Source organism: Vicugna pacos, chromosome 10, assembly GCF_048564905.1.
Source record: "Vicugna pacos chromosome 10, VicPac4, whole genome shotgun sequence".
NCBI classification, from domain to species: Eukaryota; Metazoa; Chordata; class Mammalia; order Artiodactyla; family Camelidae; genus Vicugna; species Vicugna pacos.
In genome coordinates, this window is record NC_132996.1 from 33754035 (window position 1) to 33767035 (window position 13001).

General features: G+C 48.6%; 1 protein-coding gene across 16 annotated transcripts in view; it reads right to left on the reverse strand.

Moving 5' to 3' along the window:
* Positions 1-13001, reverse strand: part of IRAG1 (inositol 1,4,5-triphosphate receptor associated 1) — a 174193-nt gene that overhangs the window by 74029 nt on the left and 87163 nt on the right. For 9 of the 16 annotated variants that reach the window (XM_072969491.1, XM_072969490.1, XM_072969494.1 and 6 more), the window contains 6 exons: positions 6353-6453; positions 5191-5261; positions 2854-3027; positions 1713-1790; positions 911-963; positions 655-702 (listed from right to left, as the gene is read on the reverse strand). In XM_072969491.1, the coding sequence (XP_072825592.1) occupies positions 655-702; positions 911-963; positions 1713-1790; positions 2854-3027; positions 5191-5261; positions 6353-6453 (525 nt within the window). The remainder of the gene's footprint in view (positions 1-654; positions 703-910; positions 964-1712; positions 1791-2853; positions 3028-5190; positions 5262-6352; positions 6454-13001) is intronic. The other 7 variants (XM_072969493.1, XM_072969495.1, XM_072969499.1 and 4 more) reach the window with 1 other exon arrangement.

Genomic DNA, 13001 nt, shown 5'->3' on the forward strand with positions numbered 1-13001 from the left:
TCACTGACCAAGGTGATTCTTGCAAAGCTGATGTCTTACGGCTCAGAAGTTCTAAGATTCTGCAGTCTCCCTTCATTTCTCAAGGGAAACCAGCTTTGTGAGGAGTAGGTAGGTCTCTCTGGGTATTCGTGTGGCTGCCTTGGGCATGTGCTGAAGCTCTCCCAGACAACTGTATCCCAGACCTAGTCCTACATTAGATTATGCTCTATGCTGCCCTTGACACCACCTTGACTCTGAGCAGGCATATGGCTCTTCTATTGCTCATCAGCAAAGGTGAGGTTTTCCAGGCTGCCCCTAGGAAGAGTCCCAGTCATGCGCTGGAGCTTTCCTGAAATTTTCACGAGAAGTGACAGGAGCAGCAGTCTTGCCTGGCTGCTGCTGGACCCAGCAGTCCCCTGGTCTCTGGCAGCAGCCTGACTAGGGAGGTAGGGCTATGGGCAGGACCACCATGGAGGTCATCCCCATGACTCCCACCTCCTCACCCCTCCACCTCAGACTCCTAGTCACAAGAGGGCAGAGGAACCTTCCAGCTTCCTCAGCCTCAACCCTCCACTCATGCACACCCACTCGCAGGCTGGCCTAGACCCAGCAGAGGCATCTGGAACACTATGTCTCCCATACCCATCATCCAAATTGGGTAGAGCTCAAACTCACAGGCTTGCCAAGGTGAGGTGAAGAGACTTCGGCCTCATCCCCTTTCTGCTGGAGAAAGTAAACACGAGTCAGTCAGCAATATGAAGAGACCATATGTCCTTTTGAAATACCCTCAAGGAGGCTCCTACAGTGGAGTCAATGTCTTTCCCACCAAGCCCCCTCACCTCCAGTGGATCATGGAGGGCCTCTTGGATGTTAAGGGATAAGAGGAGAGACTAGCTGGTGCAGAAACCCCAAACAGGGTCCCCGTTATTACCTGTGGTGTTGCTCCAGGCAGAGGGGACTGTGGGCTACTGCACGCATCCAAACCTAAAATGGTCCAGGCACTGGTGAGTGATGCCCAGTCTCCCAGATCCTCAGCTGTTGTCAGCTGCAGCAAAAATACATCTACCTCCCCAGAATGTTCTCCTTAGCTCCCTCAGGCCTCAGAGCTAGTAATGCAAGTATTTATTGGGAGGACCTCCCACATGCCAGGGTCTGTGGTGACCCCCACTTAACCATCACAGAAACCACTCAAGGCAACCGAGGCAGGAGGAAATCCAGGCCATAGAGCTAGGGGGGCCAGTGCTGGGATTTGAACCTAAGGTGCCTGGCCCAAGCCTGAGCCTGCCCTGCAGCTCTGACAAGGGCAGGCTGCTCTCCCTGGCACCTTGCCCCTTCCCCAGCTGACTTGAGGGTTTGGCCCTGAACACAGCCTAATGAAAGGGAAGCCATCAAAACACAAAGAGTGGGCCACATAGAGGCCTTTGCAAGTAAGCTCTGAGGTGACCTCTCCCCGCGTTCTCTCTGGGCAGAGAGCCCCAGTCACAGTCCACCTTCCCACAACCTTGCCCTGGTTCTCACCCCACCGGTCTCATCCTGGGCTAGGCCTGTTTGAAACCCCAAGAGAAAGCACATCCTCCTCCCCCGGGGCAGCCCTGCCAGACCCCTGGGGAGGGAACCAAAGGGGGTCCCACCGGGAAGCCTGCAGGCTGGGAGTCCTGGAGGCCAGCAGTGGGGCTGAGTCACCACCTGACTGGAGAAGCCAGGGCAGGAAATGCCAGGGGGCTGGACCTCACCGGGCGGCGAGGGGACGGTAATCAAGTTGCTCTGAGAGGACGCAGGAGAAGCTCCGGGACTGAGGTTTGGGGAAACAGCTGTGGAGACAGACACAAATTGGCCAGCATTTGTGAGGGTTCAAGACTTCAGCCTAACAAAGACATCCTTTGGGGTATTTCTCATCCCTTGGAACTGGGTCTGCCTTGTCGGGGTCAGGGGCTAATTCCGGACTGTCACAGAAGGCTCCTACCACAGCCCAAACTGTCCCTGCTGCCAGCCCAGCAGTAGGAGCACTGGGTCATTTGGGAGAGGGGAGGATTGGGGTCACACTCCTCAGTCTACCTGACCTGACACCAAACCACCTCCTAGAAACAGAGGACCTGGTGCTGCTTGGCAGGTACAGCTCCAAAGGCTGCACCTCCTTGACTGGCCAGGCTGGTCCTGATTTCAGATGCGTCCCTTGCCTCCTAGGTACATTCAGACTTATCTAACTGCCCCGAATTTTTGCTCGGGAAAAAGAGTGACTTTAGCCAAAGGGGTAGTAGAAGGATTTCAGGGTCCAGAAAAACCTTCCTTCTAATCTAGGAATTCCAAAGAACAGCCTCCCTTCCCCAACAGTAACCAGGATCCTTCCTGGTGCCCACAGCTGGAGGTCAGGGAGAGGGAGCCCAGTGCTTGCCTCTCCTGACTTCTGTGGAGGCAGTGACCATAGAACAGGGCCTCATGGGGACAGTGGGAGCTACACAGGCCAGGCAGGGTGGCCTAGGAATCTGTGCACACAGGCATCACACAGAGGGTTTCTCTCCATGCAGCAGGGTTCAGGGACTGGGGACCCCTAGTTAAGTTCACAGGTATCATATGGGCTGGCATTTCTTGGCAAAGCAGGAAGACACAACGGTCACACACAGGTCCCAAAAACGAAAAGCAGAGTTTTCTGGGCTAGAGTTGGGTTAATATTTCAGAGCTTCTGAATGGGGCAAGATGCCCTCTCCTCACAGGATCCTCTCCACAAGGCTCAGTCCTCTGGGGGCTTAGAGGCCTAGAGGCAGGAGAGTTGAGGGCCACCCATCAAAAGCAGGGCTCCCACTGCAGCTGGGGCCGGGCCCTCCTCACCCTCCGCCCCACCTTGGAGGGGCTCAGGGCAGTCACCTGTCATCCTACCTGACGGGGAGTCTCCGGGGCTGCTCCTGGACTTCCTCCCACGGCGGGTCAGGAACCGCTCACTCACCGACTTGGCTTCCTCCAGCAGCGCCAGGTTTTTCTTCTTGTCCTCCTCTGAGATGCTGATGTCCGGCAGCTGGTCGTTTACCAGGTCAATGACGTGCCCCGCAGGGTCTGCAGAGGGAGGGTGAGAGCCACAGAACCCTTGGTCCTTGGCTGAAAAGCCTTGCCTCCAATCTCCACACCTCAGCCTGGAGACACTGCCCAGAGCAGACTCAACCAGACAGACCTCGGCCCGATGCTGGCCCTGGAGAGAGCTGCACGGGGACCAACGGGGCTTCCTCAGCAGGCCTGGCCCCTCCCACTGTAGCCAGCGGCTGTGGCAGGTCCTCTGTCATAAATGGTCACTTGGCTCCTGGTACTGTCCCAAACTCTGCTGTTAGGGAAGGGCAGCAGGAGCCCCACCTCCGTGTTATCTGCTCCCCTAGGGTTCTCTCCTCCAGTCTCTCTTTCTTCAACAAGCTAGTGAGCTTAACGTGTAGATAAAGGAGCACTCCAAGATCATGGGCCAAAGACCATCCCATGGCCATCTTCCCTCCTTTTTCCCCTCTACAAACACTGTTTACCATCTTCCTTATCCAAAACCATCCCTTCTCCAGGAGGCTTTCCCTGGGAGACATCACCTCTTACCCAGCTGCTCAGAAACATGGGAGTCACTCCACAGTCTTCCCTCTCCCTCAGTCCTCCAGCGTCCAACCAACTCATCATCAAGTCCTGATCGTCATCTACCTTGTAAATATCTCTGGCACCTGTGCCTCATCTCCACTTTTGCTCATCAGCTGTAACTTACCTGCACAATTACATCAGCCAACTCATAGGTCCCCTACCTTCAGTCTGTCCACTCTGTCCCATCCTCCACTGCCTATCAGAGTGACCTTCCCAAGAGCCATATCTGAGCATGGAGTGCTCCTGCCTCACCTCATCAGGATTCCGCATGGTACCCAGTGTGACATCCAGATGCCAAACCCAGCCCAGCCACTTTTGATGACCCCATATACTTCTCTCCTCCAGCCCCACAATGGTGAACAGCTCCCATTGTATCTCTCTAGCTTCCTTTCCCCCTTCTCCTGGTCATAGCTCCCCAGTTGGCATTGGGTAAAACCCCTCTGAGTCTCAATTACAACAGTTAGGAAGGAGCTAAACCCTACCGCCCACCTCATCCCAAGTGCCAGTAATGGAACCATGCACCATCCTTGGCCAGTCAATGAGTTCCACCTCCTGGGTGGCTGGCTCAGGGATGGCCATCTGAGGCCAATAAGAGGCAATTCTGGGAACTGTGTTGGGTATACGAGGAAGAGGATTGCTCTTTCCACTGATGGGATGTCATCTGGGATTGACTGATAGCTGTTTGCCCAGAAGAAAGCCAATACACAAGGGAGGAGACTTGGGATGGGACAATTGCTAATGACCCAGCTAGGGCGCCAGGATTCAGCACACCCTGAAACTACAAGCCCTGGCTTTTATTTATTTTAAATTTTGGCTAGTGTGAGTTGAGTTTCTATTATATGAAAGAATCTTGACCGATACACACAGCAGAGAATTCAGCTGCTCTGTTATGGGTCCTGCTCGCCAACTGTGTTGCTTCTTCCACCTGGATTACCTCTCCTCCCTCTTGTCTATCTGCCCAACTCTCTAAGGCACAACTCACGTCCTCTCTTCTCTGGAAGACCTGCCCACACTTCCACAGTTCCTCTCTAGCTGGAATTGGTCTCCTTCTCAACTTAGCTTCCCTAACACTTCTGAGAAGTGCCTTACAATACAGTGTCCTGGTTACATCTGTTCAATTCTCAGCCTCTTCATTGACTACGAGCAACATGAAGGCAGAGACCAAGTTTGTATCATATCTATGTTCTGATGGTCCAGAGCAGACCCTGAGAAATCCTTCAGGGAATGAGCAGGTGATGGGGGCAGCCAACCTTGCATCCCAGCACAAACCTACCTGCACGTGGGCCTTTCTAGCAGGGGTGGAGGGTTCTGCCCTTCAACCCTAAAACTGAGCCTCACCCAGCAGTTCTGTCTCTTGTTGACTTCCTCATTTTCCTCTTTGTGCCCTGGTATTGTATTTTCACTAGAACAAATTGACATTTGGGCTCAAACACAGGGGGCTGATCACTTTGCCCTGTTGGGTGCATAGGGATGGACCTGCCTGAGAAGCAGGAGAGGGGAAGGGGCCAAGCCTGGCCAAGCTGCCAGACCTCAGTCTTCTTAATCAGACACACTTTCAGGGGGATCCCTATCTCTGGTTGCAGAAATAAGATAAATCGGCTTAGTCCTTACCCACAGAAGTCAGAGAAGCAGTGGAAACCTTCAAGTGTCGGTGAGAAAGCCTCCTGTGGGGACTGTGAGCTCTGAAAGACAGAAAAGAGCCATATTGTTAAGAAAATTTGTTCGCACCTTATAAGTAGGAAAACAGATGCTTGTATGTTCTTTCGGTCATCTTAAAGCATCATCTTATAAGCTTATCGAAGCTTGGAAGTTTGTTAGAAATGCAATCCCTCCCAGACCTACAGGACCAGAAACTCAGGGTGGGGCCTGGCCATCTGTGACTGAACAAGCCCCCCAGGTGATTCTGATGCTCACTCAAGTTTTCAAACCATGGCCCTAAGGAGATAACAGTTGGACTATGTACTATTTACCAGGGCTCAGACTCTGAGTGAGCATCTAACTTGTAGAAAACTCACAAAATGTGAATAATTATCTAGTAGAGATGCAGATGATTTCTGTTGGGGAGAAACGATAAAAATTAGGTTTCATTGCCCTATGAAACATTAACCTATTTTACATCTAACTTGGCAAACTTACACCAGCTTTCATCTCCTCCTCACTGATTATATATGTATATCCATTTCTTGTATCCTCCTTTGAACTGACTTTTCTCTCCTGATGGTCCCCTCGTTAATGAGTTAAATAAATTTTTGACACAAGGTCACTATACATTTGCATGAGCATTATCTTCGTACCTTTTTGGAAATCACACTTAGACAATCTCATTCCTGCTAGATTAGGTGGTCTAGTGCTATGTAAAACCACGGCAGCAACATCTCCGCACATGAGCCAATGTCCCTCCCAATAAGATCATCTTCCACACAGAACCCACTTTGGCCTGGGGGAGGAATCTACAGTCCAAGACATATCTTTCAGGTCTGTTTGCAGATATCTGGGCAGTTATTGTAGGGAACTCCCCTGCTAGGATTTGTGCTATTCTTAAAGGTTAGCAAATTGCAAAGAGCCAAACCCAGGAGAGAAAAAAATCATTGAAGGGAAAGATAATGGAAAAATCCCAAGCTCTCTCTCCCATTTTGAAAAACTGCTTGATTGTATTTCATCAATAAAATGATCAAGAAAGAAGAAAAGATTTATAAAAAGAGAGCTGTCTAATCCCCCACGTGCTAGGAAATATTGCTCTTCACAGCACAAAGATTAAGCATATAGGATGTACCTGTTGACCAGGCTTTTGTCAGTTTCTCCTTCCGGTGAACTGGCATCCCCGGTCAGGATAATGGTGGGTGGACTGCAAGATATTCCTGCGGTGGGAGGGCCCTGATGGTTTAGAACAAAAACACAGATGGAGTTAAGCTATCAGGAACTGGAGCCTTTATTTCAGCATTAAGACACTCAGAGCCTTCTTAACAAGGGTCGAATGCAGTTTATTTGGATTATTCAGGGGAAAAAAAATCAATTTCTCCTTCATTCCCCACCAGGCATTCACTGAGCTGAACACAGTCCACTTTTCATGCACTAAGTTTAAGGAAACTCTAAGCCATCCCTGGTTAGTTCTCATTAAAATGTAGGAAAAGAATGGTGTGGGGTCCTCAGACTGCAGCCAGGCTGGCTGGAGAATGAGGGGGACCAGCAGAAAAAGCAGTGGCACCCACACGTTCCTGATACCCAGTGACAGTCCTACATTGGGTAATAGAAACATTTCAATAAAAGTGATTTGTTCAATGGGTAATGGAATGCAGTTTAACTCTTGTAACTTTGTAAAAATGTTTATCTAAATGAACACGTATTTCTGAAACAAGAAGTCACTAGCCAATCGTTAGATTTTTCAAGATATTTTGAAACTGCTAAACAAAATAGAACAAAACTACTAACAGTCAAAATGAGTTATTAGGTCCTTGGTTGGGGAAGTTGTAGTGAAACTGGTCTACTGTTATGCTGCTGATGGCTACATGAGTTGGCTGTGTGAGCTGTAAAATCCTATATCTGGAGTATAAGAAGTATTTGTTGGCAAATGAATGACTGAAATAAAAGCAATACTGTATAGGACGTATAACACCCTGTAAAGATGCATGTCAACCTATGTTTTCCCCTATGTATGTGGACTGGGGATAAAAATAGGACCAGTTAACAGTAACACACAGTATCTCTCTGGTTCTTCTGCCACATGCTACTGCAGTATTTCCATCTCAGAATTGTTCCCAGTTATGTCTGGGAGACTTTCTAGGGGGTCCTCTCCTCCGACCTTCACCATCTTCCTTCTCCTCTCCCTGCCCCTCTTACTGGTGTGTGCTGTCCAGGCCCTCTGTGAATGCTCTCCTCTCCCTGCCAAAGGTCTGTCTCCCCATGCTCCCAAGCATGCCACACCACTTCCCACTGTTGATGCAACCTCCTGAAGCTTTAGAAGGCAGATCCCCCTGGGCACTTTCTCTGGAATTCATTTTCTTCTGGAGTCCCTGGGCATTCAGTGCTCTTACCTCTACTGGCCCCACTGAAGCCATGGCCTGGGGGCTGCCCTTGCAGAGCCATGGCTGAGTTGCGTTCTTGAGCCTTCAGTATGCAGATGTTGGCTCCTTGCAAGGAGGGGAGAAGACCCTCTGTCCTTTTCACATTATTGCTCTTTGTTAAGTGGGGACTGTACAGTGCTCTCTGAACTTTTTAAATCCCACAAATTTTAGTGGGATTTCCACATTCATTTGCATCTCTTCCCTCCCTTGGCCTCAGACATCAGGCCAGGTGAGCTGGTGAAGAGTGTCTGAGTCTAGCCAGGAAACATCGGACCCCTGTGTTCTGGGACCTCTTCAGCTGGAGGGAGCTGCAGTGCTTGGAGGAAGTGAAAGCTCTCAGAACTCCCGAGCACACAGAAAGGCAGTTTGGGCAAGGACTGCGGCTGGGTAGGAGTAGGAGGCAGCACTGCCAATTGGAAGAATCATACAGACCTGCGCTCAAATTTCTGCTCATCATCTACTAGCCATGTTTCCTGGGCAAGTTATCGAACTTCGATATGCTCCATTATCATAAAGGTTGACGTGAGGACTTAGCACATGATGGATATTTTCAATAAATGGTTATAATACTGTCAGATTACTTTTTTCTTTCATTCAACAGACACATTGTAGTTACCTATCATGTGCCAGGAGAAGCTTGAGATACAAAGACTTTTGAGAGCTCACAGTAAAGCAAGGGATACAGAGAAGTAATTAATACTTAAAATATATATAAGGTGATAAGGGATGGACCACATTCTGTAAAAGCCAAAGGAAAGGAAAGAGAACTCTCTTCAGCAGGGTAGTTGGAGAAGACTCTCCAGAGAAGGCGACATTTGAGCCAGGTCTTGAGGGATGAATAGAAGTTTGCAAGACAAAGATATTAGGGGAGACACTTTAGGCAAAGGGAACAGCATTAGCAAAAGGCATAACTGGGCATTAGGGATTCATCACTGTAGCTGGAGCATGGACTATGGAGTATGTGAGATAAGAGAGTCCAGGGATGGGGGCTGTGACATTGTGACTTATAAGAAATATATATATATTCTGTCACAAGGACAGAAGTTGGTAGTTTCCCAAAAAGCAAACAACTTCTACGGACAGTTTCATCTTGATGGCTTGTGATGAGCTGGTCACTTGCTTTGTCCTCTTATATTTTCCCTCACTTCCCATAACTATAAGATGGTCAAAGGCTTGCTGTCTCAGAAGTTTGTGCAAATGAAATGAAATAATGAATGTGTATACACTTTGGTAAGTGTCACATGGTCTAAAAATACCCATTACTCATGGTTATCATTCAAATGAACAGCAGCTCCACTCAGTTCTCCCCAGTTTTTGTCCACCAGGCTCCCCTGGTGGGAGGCCAGAGAGCAGCAGAGGGGCTGGGGCTTTCCAAAGGGCAGGAGGGAAGCAGGGGGATCTTGGGTCATGGTGTGGGGCCTGGGGACACACAGTGGACCAGCATCCCGGGGAGCTGCTGAGGTCAAGAAAGGCAAGCACTGTGTCAAAATGGCAGGTGATGGGGTGGAGCTGGGGCAGGCAGGGCTGGGGGCAGGTGCCCGGCTAATGGGAGACCCAGTGAAGAGGAAGGACTGGGGGGGCATTTTCTACTGTGTGGATTCTCGGGGAGGCAGGAAGGGCTAACGTTTTTCCAAGGTCTCCTCTCCACATCGCTAAGAGGGTTTCCTGCCGAGGTGGTCCCGTGGATCTCAGTCAGAGAACTAGCATCCTCTGGAACCTATCCTCTGGGCTCAGAGGTGCAAATTGGAGACCTGGGAGCCATTTGCTGGGAGTGGTGTTTACAAGTGTTTATATTAGTTACCAACACTTCAGAATTGGAAGAACTCCCGTAAAGGTCTGGATTTCCTGCTTTTCCTGAAAAGCCAAGAGAACAGGCCATCCTGGTCCACAGTTCTGCAGAATAACCTTCCCTTAGAGTCAGCTTCAATCATTTACACTCCCTGCCTGGCCCCAAAGGCCTCTGAGTTACTGCCCTGGGAGCCACAATTCTTAGCCTACCTTGGTTTTCTGGGGCATAGGAAGTTTGTGCTTAAAGCCTCCTCTACCCACATCATTTTTTTTTTTTACTCAAACTACTTTATTAAGGAATGTTTGATATATGAAAAGCTATACACATTTCATGTATACAATTTGATGAGTTTACAGATATGCCTACACTGGGAAATCCTTACCACACTCCATGCTATAAAGCTACCCATCACTTCTAAAAGTTTCCTCCTGCCTTATTTATTTTATTATTATTATTATTATTGCTGTGATGATGATGATGATAAGAACACTTATAAGATCTATGTTCTTAGCAAATTTGGGGGCAAACAATACAGCATTGTTAACTCTGGGTGCCATGTTGTACCATAAATCTCTAGGACTTATTCGTGGATGTGTAACTTCATGACATCTTGATGCAGCTTCTGTCCATATGGCCTCATGGGTGACTGTTACCATGGAAATGCCAATCAAAACACTGACTATGCTTACAGCATGTGTGAGGTTCCTTCTCTGGGTGGAGTTTACTTCAACAGTGAAAGTCTCAGCTCAGAAATTACTCTTTCCAAGTTTGTCATATGTAGAGAATTTCTTTCTTGTATGACTCCTCTAATGAACAAGAAGACATGCACTTTGGCAAAAATACCATTTGCACATTTGTTATATCTTACGGTTTCTGCCATCCCTTGGGGTGGGGCTTTTACAAATTCCCGGCATGCACTGGTGCAGGAGGGGCCAAACATTAATGTCTGCCTGTTGTGTTCCGAAAAATAAAGTTGCGGTGGTGGTGATAGGGTTACACTATATACCCATTTCCAAGAGTTTCACATATTCCAGCTGCTAAGTAAGTAGAACATAGTTCATTTATTTATTTAACTTTGACGACACACGACCTATTTCTCAAAGCAATCTGATGTCACCCACAATAAACTATGATTTAAAAAATGCAAAACTAGAAAAGTGGGGGAATGATTTGATAAATATAAACACCCCTAGCATATAAAAAGAAATACATGCTCCTTCTAACCATCCATGGTTTGACTCTGAAGTTAAAACTATTGAATCTGAAAGCTCATGAAGCCATGACCCATGTGGGCCAGCCTCTGAGAAAGCTTGCTTTAAAGAATTGGTCAGCAGCAATGTAAAGAGAATTCCACTCTTCACTCTCACCTCAGAGGACAGGAAAGGGGAACAAATCTTGTCTCCCACCCTCTCCACTCCTCTCCCCTTTGACTCTTACTTGCTTACCCTCCCAAATCTCCCCTCCCCTCCCCACCCCCTTCTCTTTCTCTCTCTCCCTCCCTCCTCAGCTTACTCCTCAAGCTCCATCCAATTCTTTATCGTCTATTACTGCAAACTGTCTTACCCTTCCTTTTTAGGATTGACTCACAAAAGTTTTTAAAAGTCTTAAGCATCTAGGAGAGGTGCGGGTCTGTAAACACTCCACATTATTACAGTTTATTCTGTCCTTTCCTCCAGCAGACATGTACTGAATGCCTATTGTGTGCTATGGCCTATGCTAGGGCCTGGGCAGACAAAGGCGAACTAGGCAGGCCTCTGAAATGTTTCCCAGTTAACACAGTGGGATGGGGAGTGCGGTGGGAGGACCCTGCTCCCCGCCCCCACCTCCATCCCAGGTAGGCCCCGGGCCTGGTGTCAACACTGAGGGATGATCTGCAAGGCATTGGAGGAGCTGCTTCCTGGTGGAGTTCTCCCTGCCTCCTGGCGAAAGGCCACTTGCAGCAAAGCTCTCAGGAGGTGACTGTCCCGCATGGGGCTGCAGGCAACCTCACTCAGAGGATGGTCGGGGCAGAGGTGCCCACACAGAAAGGCAGAAACAAGCCATGGGTGGCAAGTGCCTAGCATGTAACTACGGACACATATAATTTGAAACCGCTTAAAAACCAGGAGGCATGAAGCCATCAGGGATAAGTCCTCTAATCCTCTGATGGAATGTCCTAGAATGTCCTCACTCTCTCCTTCCAGTGTGTGCAAAATAAACAGTAATAAAATCAAAGTGTTCTCTCCCTCATCAGCTCACAGAAAGCTCTCGGCCATTTCTATTTTCTACGAAACTTTTTGTGGGGAACATTCAGTCTTGTGCTGGCTGTGTTTCACTTTAGTGACCACTGGGGAGACCATAATCAGGAGACAGTGGGAAGATTCCAGGGGTCCGCTGGGGTGAATTCTGCCAGGTTTTAATTCAGTGTAAATATTCATCCCTGCTCCCACTCTGAGCTGCCGAAATAGAAGGCAGGGCCGCAAGAAAGCTCATGGGGCAGCACCCAGGAAAGTTAATGGCGTTAGGATTTAAAAGGCCTCAGGCTCTGGAGCCACACTAATTTACAATATAGCTTTTCACTTCCTAGCTGTGTGACCTTAGGCAAGTTACCTCACCTCTCTATGCCTCAGGTACCTCATCTATAAAATAACTATTTCTCAGGGTAGTTACAAGAATTAAATGGGTTTATATAGAAATAGGATTGCCGGATAAAATACAGGATGCCCAGTTATATTGGAGCTTCAGATAAACAACAAATAACTTTTTAGTGTAAGTATGTCCCAAGTATTGCATGCACATATCTGTATTTTCATTTGCTAAATCTGGTGACTCCAGATGGAAAGCTCATAGAAGGGCATCTGGCAGCTAGTAAAGGCTCAGTGAGTCAGATGTTACATTGCTATTGGTACTTTTGGGGCTAAATGAGTGACTCTGGAATTTGGTTTTGAGGAGACTGTTGTTCTTAGTTCTGAGTCTGAACCATCTGTTGGAGTTAAATTAGAAGGTCCTCACCTTTCTGGTCACAGAGCCATAGAGCATCTTCCCTGGGCATCTGGCCACACAAGCTCAAGTAATCAGAGTCCCACGGAAGCCCACCTCCAAGTCCCCCTTCAACTGGCTCCACGTCCTCCATCACCTGGCTCCACGTCCTGTCTCACCATCTGCATCTCAGGCCAAGTAGAGATGCCTTTTAAAGACAGGAGAAGCAAGGAGACAAACCTGGATAGAGGGAAGTGACATTTACTCTGAGCTACCGCATGCAGGGCCCTGTGCCAGACGCTTCCTGTGTGTTTTCTCGTAATCCTCCCAGCAACTCTGCGAATGAAGCTCAGGATGTGCATGTACAGCTGGGGGTGATAATACTTCCTGGCCTTACAGAATCGCGTGGAGGAGATGAGAAGGTGAACGCAAAAGCCCTGAGCGTGGAATTGGGGGCTGATATATTTCTTTTTCTCCCCTCTTTTCCCATTTCAATCCCCGCTTTACCAAAAAACAAAAAGGATTTGTCCAGGGCTGTGCAGCCGGTAAATAGGGAAACAGGGGAAGAGACCAACACAGGGCCTGTTGGCCTTCCCACTCTTCCCACTCTTCCC